Raw genomic sequence first — 7,187 nt, 5'->3', positions numbered from 1 at the left:
TGTGTTCCACCTATAGAATTAGAATGTGTTCCACCGATAGAATTAGAATGTGTTCCACCTATAGAATTAGAATGTTCCACCTATAGAATTAGAATGTGTTCCACCTATAGAATTAGAATGTGTTCCACCTATAGAATTAGAATGTGTTCCACCTATAGAATTAGAATGTGTTCCACCTACAGAATTAGAATGTGTTCCACCTATAGAATTAGAATGTGTTCCACCTATAGAATTAGAATGTGTTCCACCTATAGAATTAGAATGTGTTCCACCTACAGAATTAGAATGTGTTTCACCTATAGAATTAGAATGTTCCACCTATAGAATTAGAATGTGTTCCACCTATAGAATTAGAATGTGTTCCACCTATAGAATGAGAATGTGTTCCACCTACAGAATTAGAATGTGTTCCACCTATAGAATTAGAATGTGTTCCACCTATAGAATTAGAATGTGTTCCACCTATAGAATTAGAATGTGTTCCACCTATAGAATTAGAATGTGTTCCACCTACAGAATTAGAATGTGTTCCACCTATAGAATTAGAATGTTCCACCTATAGAATTAGAATGTGTTCCACCTATAGAATTAGAATGTGTTCCACCTATAGAATTAGAATGTGTTCCACCTAGAATTAGAATGTGTTCCACCTATAGAATTAGAATGTGTTCCACCTATGGAATTAGATTGTTCCACCTATAGAATTAGAATGTTCCACCTATAGAATTAGAATGTTCCACCTATAGAATTAGAATGTGTTCCACCTATAGAATTAGAATGTGTTCCACCTATAGAATTAGATTGTTACACCTGTAGAATTAGAATGTTACACCTGTAGAATTAGAATGTTACACCTATAGAATTAGAATGTTACACCTATAGAATTAGAATGTGTTCCACCTATAGAATTAGAATATGTTCCACCTAGAATTAGAATGTGTTCCACCTATAGAATTATAATGTTTTCCACCTATAGAATTAGATTGTTCCACCTATAGAATTAGAATGTTCCACCTATAGAATTAGAATGTGTTCCACCTATAGAATTAGAATGTTCCACCTATAGAATTAAAATGTGTTCCACCTATAGAATTAGAATGTTCCACCTATAGAATTAGAATGTGTTCCACCTATAGAACTAGAATGTGTTCCACCTATAGAATTAGAATGTGTTCCACCTATAGAATTAGAATGTGTTCCACCTATAGAATTAGAATGTTCCACCTATAGAATTAGATTGTTCCACCTATAGAATTAGAATGTGCTCCACCTATAGAATTAGAATGTATTCCACCTATAGAATTAGAATGTGTTCCACCTATAGAATTAGATTGTTCCACCTATAGAATTAGAATGTGTTCCACCTATATAATTAGAATGTTCCACCTATAGAATTAGAATGTGTTCCACCTACAGAATTAGAATGTGTTCCACCTATAGAATTAGAATGTGTTCCACCTACAGAATTACATTTACATTACATTTAAGTCATTTAGCAGACGCTCTTATCCAGAGCGACTTACAAATTGGTGCATACACCTTATGACAACCAGTGGAACAGCCACTTGCATCTAAATCTTGTTGGGGGAGAAGGGGGGTGAGAAGGATTACTTACCCTTACTTACCCTATCCTAGGTATTCCTTGAAGAGGTGGGGTTTCAGGTGTCTCCGGAAGGTGGTGATTGACTCCGCTGTCCTGGCGTCGTGAGGGAGTTTGTTCCACCATTGGGGGGCCAGAGCAGCGAACAGTTTTGACTGGGCTGAGCGGGAACTGTACTTCCTCAGTGGTAGGGAGGCGAGCAGGCCAGAGGTGGATGAACGCAGTGCCCTTGTTTGGGTGTAGGGCCTGATCAGAGCCTGAATGTGTTCCACCTATAGAATTAGAATGTGTTCCACCTATAGAATTAGATTGTTCCACCTATAGAATTAGAATTTGTTCCACCTACAGAATTAGAATGTGTTCCACCTATAGAATCGGAATGTGTTCCACCTATAGAATTAGATTGTTCCACCTATAGAATTAGAATGTGTTCCACCTATAGAATTAGAATGTGTTCCACCACACTGTCCTAAAGCACAATCAAGGTGTTTTATAAAATAGTTTTTTATTATGGAGACTCCAATGTGAGAGAGGATTGTAAAGACCAGAACACATGTACAGTACATCTCCTCCCTCAGCAAAGATAACTAATGCCTATGAACCATTTTAGCTGCTTGTGTTAAAAACATGAAAAGGAGACATTGGGAATATAAATGGATACATTTTACAAACAAGATTAGGAAATACCTGTAAATGAATTAAGGCATAATTGGCTTCTAAACAGTTAACATGTTTTTAAAATAGTGAATTCAGGTAATGCATATTCAGATGGACTGTACAGTGCAATTCAGCTCTTAGCTGCCAATGTTGTACACCTTGATTATAAACCTTTTTACATATTCATATTTGTTTGTGCAAGTTATGTATGCCCCCTAAGACCACCATCTCAATACTTACTGCCCTTTAGAAAATATGTTGACTTTATTTATCAAAATAGTAGAAAATAGAATGAATAAAGTCCTTGCTGATATTCACCCCCGTGTCTCGATCCGAGGCCCTCGGGTGGGAGGTCATCAGTGTAGGCGTGTGCAAAAAAAAGAGACAGGGCCAACAGGAAGACTTCAAAGAGAGCTCCGGACCAATAGGAGCTCTTGTAAAAGTTCCGGACCAATCAGAGCTCTTAAATAAGGTTCAGGGCCAATAGAAGGTCTTCAATAAGGGTTGAGCTCCTCTGGGGGCAGGGCTGTGCTGCTGCTGCTGCTGCTGCTGCAATCATAGCTGTCTGCTGTCAAACTGAGGACAAAGACAAAACAAACATTACATTCCTGGGCCCATATTCACAAAGTCTCACGGTAGGAGTTCTGATCTCAGATCAGTTTTTGGTGTGGCTAGGGGGTGTTCTAAGATGAAAAAGGACGGACAGGGAGATCTGATCCTAGATCAGAACTGCTACGAACTGAGATGTGGTGTCAGTATGTATCTAAGCCCTATTGGAAAGCCCGGTCCTTGCTTCTCCACATGTCACGGTCCTCACGTCGATATCAAAACGTGTAATACCTGACAGCAGCATGTGTGTTCACCTGGTTGTCTGTGTTTTTAATGTCCCTATGGTGTGTGACTTTGTGATCACACGCTCCGTAGCCAATGTGAGGAAGACCTTTAAACCTTCACTAGGCCACAGAGTCAGACGGATTACCAGGATGTGTACTCAGAGCATGTGCTGATCGACTGGCTGACCGAGTCTGTAATTCCTACATGTTTCAAGCAGACCACCATAGTCCCTGTGCCCAAGAACACTAAGGTAACCTGCCTAAATGACTAGCGACCAGTAGCACTCACATCTGTAGTCATGAAGTCCTTTGAAAGGCTGGTCATGGCTCACATCAAAAGCATTATCCCAGAAACCCTAGATTCACTCCCAACACTCTAACCACTAGGCCTCCTGCCACCCAACGCTCTAACCACTAGGCCACCTGCCACCCAACGCCCCACTACGCTCGCTAACCACTAGGCTACCTGCCGCCTCCACTAGGCCTCCTCTAACCACCACTAGGCTACCTGCCGCCCAACGCTCTAACCACTAGGCTACCTGCCACCCAACACTCTAATCACTAGGCCTCCTGCCACCCAACGCTCTAACCACTAGGCCACCTGCCGCCCACACTCTAACCACTAGGCTACCTGCCTCCCTACACTCTAACCACTAGACACCTGCCGCCCACACTCTAACCACTAGCCTACCTGCCGCCCAACGCTCTAACCACTCCTCCTGCCACCCAACGCAACCACTAGGCCTCCTGCCACCCAACGCTCTAACCACTAGGCCACCTGCCACCCTACACTCTAACCACTAGGCAACCTCAGCATTTCACTGTAAGGTCTACTACACCACTGGCTGTATTCAGCATTTCACTGGCTACCTGGTCTACTACACCTGCCGTATTCAGCATTTCACTGTGAGGTCTACTACACCTGTTGTATTCAGCATTTCACTGTGAGGTCTACTACACCTGTTGTATTCAGCCATTTCACTGTGGGGTCTACTACACCTGTTGTATTCAGCATTTCACTGTAACCACTAGGTCTACTACACCTGTTGTATTCAGCACGCTCTAACCACTAGGCACCTGTTGTATTCAGCATTTCACTGTGGGGTCTACTACACCTGTTGTATTCAGCATTTCACTGTGGGGTCTACTACACCTGTTGTATTCAGCATTTCACTGTGAGGTCTACTACACCTGTTGTATTCAGCATTTCACTGTGAGGTCTACTACACCTGTTGTATTCAGCATTTCACTGTGGGGTCTACTACACCTGTTGTATTCAGCATTTCACTGTGAGGTCTACTACACCTGTTGTATTCAGCATTTCACTGTGAGGTCTACTACACCTGTTGTATTCAGCATTTCACTGTGAGGTCTACTACACCTGTTGTATTCAGCATTTCACTGTGAGGTCTACTACACCTGTTGTATTCAGCATTTCACTGTGAGGTCTACTACACCTGTTGTATTCAGCATTTCACTGTGAGGTCTACTACACCTGTTGTATTCAGCATTTCACTGTCAGGTCTACTACACCTGTTGTATTCAGCATTTCACTGTGAGGTCTACTACACCTGTTGTATTCAGCATTTCACTGTGAGGTCTACTACACCTGTTGTATTCAGCATTTCACTGTGAGGTCTACTACACCTGTTGTATTCAGCATTTCACTGTGAGGTCTACTACACCTGTTGTATTCAGCATTTCACTGTGAGGTCTACTACACCTGTTGTATTCAGCATTTCACTGTGAGGTCTACTACACCTGTTGTATTCAGCATTTCACTGTCAGGTCTACTACACCTGTTGTATTCAGCATTTCACTGTCAGGTCTACTACACCTGTTGTATTCAGCATTTCACTGTAAGGTCTACTACACCTGTTGTATTCAGCATTTCACTGTAAGGTCTACTACACCTGTTGTGACAAATACAATTTGATTGATCGTCTGTTGTTTATGTACCTGGCCTGTACGTCCTGAGGGATGATGCTCCATACCAGGTCGTCATCACTGTCATAACGTGGAGGGTTGTCAAAGAAATAGGCCCTGGACGAGAAGACGTGTCCTGGGAGTCCCGTCCCACTCTGGAGAACAGCAAAACCAGATATCTGTCAAATTCCTATCATACTAAACCCACTCTGTCCCAGACACAAATCACATCTTGTCACGCCTGACCAATGAGATCCCTTGGTTCTCTATGGTATCGTAGGTCAGGTGTGGCTAAAATCAAGTTTTCTAATACTGAAGATTTTCCAGAACAAATCACACCTATCCATCTAACTGGGATTAATCTGTGTCCAGGAAACCAGCCTTTAGGCTCAGTGGATAGTACCAGGGTTAGGGGTCAAGTAAACCTATTTCAATTCCACATTTCCCTTATTGAAAAGCATTGAAGAACATTGGCATGAGAGTTTCAGTGTGCTTCCTGACTGGCATTCAGCTGTACTTGACCCCATCCCTGTATAGAACAGTTCACAGTAAACCCTCTCCTGCCATTGTGCCCTTGAGCAAAGCAGTTACAAGGAGATCAAGAAAATTGCTGTCCATCCAGGGGCCTTACACTGCTGCTTATCCTGGTCCTCTCTCTCTCTGTGTGTGCGTGTGCATGTGTGTGTGTGCGTGTGCGTGTGTGTGTGTGTGTGCGTGTTTGTGTGTGTGTATTGGGAAAGACAGAATACGTTTTAACCAATGAACAGTAAGGTGTATTGGGAAAGACAGAAGACGTTTTAACCAATGAACAGTAAGGTGTATTAGGAAAGACAGAACAGGTTTTAACCAATGAACAGTAAGGTGTATTGGGAAAGACAGAAGACGTTTTAACCAATGAACAGTAAGGTGTATTGGGAAAGACAGAAGACGTTTTAACCAATGAACAGTAAGGTGTATTGGGAAAGACAGAAGACGTTTTAACCAATGAACAGTAAGGTGTATTGGGAAAGACAGAAGACGTTTTAACCAATGAACAGTAAGGTGTATTGGGAAAGACAGAAGACGTTTTAACCAATGAACAGTAAGGTGTATTGGGAAAGACAGAAGACGTTTTAACCAATGAACAGTAAGGTGTATTGGGAAAGACAGAAGACGTTTTAACCAATGAACAGTAAGGTGTATTGGGAAAGACAGAAGACGTTTTAACCAATGAACAGTAAAGTGTATTGGGAAAGACAGAACACGTTTTAACCAATGAACAGTAAGGTGTATTGGGAAAGACAGAACACGTTTTAACCAATGAACAGTAAGGTGTATTGGGAAAGACAGAACACGTTTTAACCAATGAACAGTAAGGTATATTGGGAAAGACAGAACACGTTTTAACCAATGAACAGTAAGGTATATTGGGAAAGACAGAACACGTTTTAACCAATGAACAGTAAAGTATATTGGGAAAGACAGAACACGTTTAACCAATGAACAGTAAGGTGTATTGGGAAAGACAGAACACGTTTTAACCAATGAACAGTAAAGTGTATTGGGAAAGACAGAAGACGTTTTAACCAATGAACAGTAAGGTGTATTGGGAAAGGGGAAACCTACCAGACAAACAGTGTCTTCCCAAACCCAACAGGGATCTGCCAATCGACGTGCATGTCATCAGACACACACACAGACACATGTACACACACACACACACACACACACACACACACACACACACACACACACACACACTCACACCTTGTCCTGGTGAGGCTGTTAGACCCTGAAGAAGAGACGACCAGAGAGGTTGGCAGCAGCTCCCAGACAAACAGAATCACCCAAACACAATGTACCCTGCGTCTCCCAGGGTCGACTGCAGGTCTGCCTGACACACCACACAGACAGGATGTAATGTTAGAGTCTGAAGTCTGGATCCTGTATAAACTAAGGACTTCCTCTATTCAGTCTGGATCCTATATAAACTATAGACATTAACATGAATTACATATGCATCGTTTAACATAAATTACATATGCATCGTTTAACATGAATTACATATGCATCGTTTAACATAAATTACATATGCATCGTTTAACATGAATTACATATGCATCGTTTAACATAAATTACATATGCAGCGTTTAACATAAATTACATATGCATCGCTTAACATGAATTACATA

The 7,187-nt window shown here is 41.7% G+C and overlaps 1 protein-coding gene across 1 annotated transcript in view; it reads right to left on the bottom strand.

The window, feature by feature from the left end:
• Positions 1 to 2,086: 2,086 nt before the first annotated feature.
• The window catches only part of gpr137ba (G protein-coupled receptor 137Ba), a 27,367-nt gene continuing 22,266 nt past the window's right edge, over positions 2,087 to 7,187 (bottom strand). The window contains 5 exon segments of the mRNA XM_052496866.1: positions 2,087 to 2,833; positions 5,050 to 5,171; positions 6,763 to 6,797; positions 6,800 to 6,841; positions 6,844 to 6,889. Coding sequence (XP_052352826.1) covers positions 2,752 to 2,833; positions 5,050 to 5,171; positions 6,763 to 6,797; positions 6,800 to 6,841; positions 6,844 to 6,889 — 327 coding nt within the window. The 3' untranslated portion in view covers positions 2,087 to 2,751.

Source organism: Oncorhynchus keta, chromosome 3, assembly GCF_023373465.1.
Source record: "Oncorhynchus keta strain PuntledgeMale-10-30-2019 chromosome 3, Oket_V2, whole genome shotgun sequence".
Classification (NCBI taxonomy): domain Eukaryota; kingdom Metazoa; phylum Chordata; class Actinopteri; order Salmoniformes; family Salmonidae; genus Oncorhynchus; species Oncorhynchus keta.
This window is presented reverse-complemented; position numbering and strand designations above follow the sequence as displayed.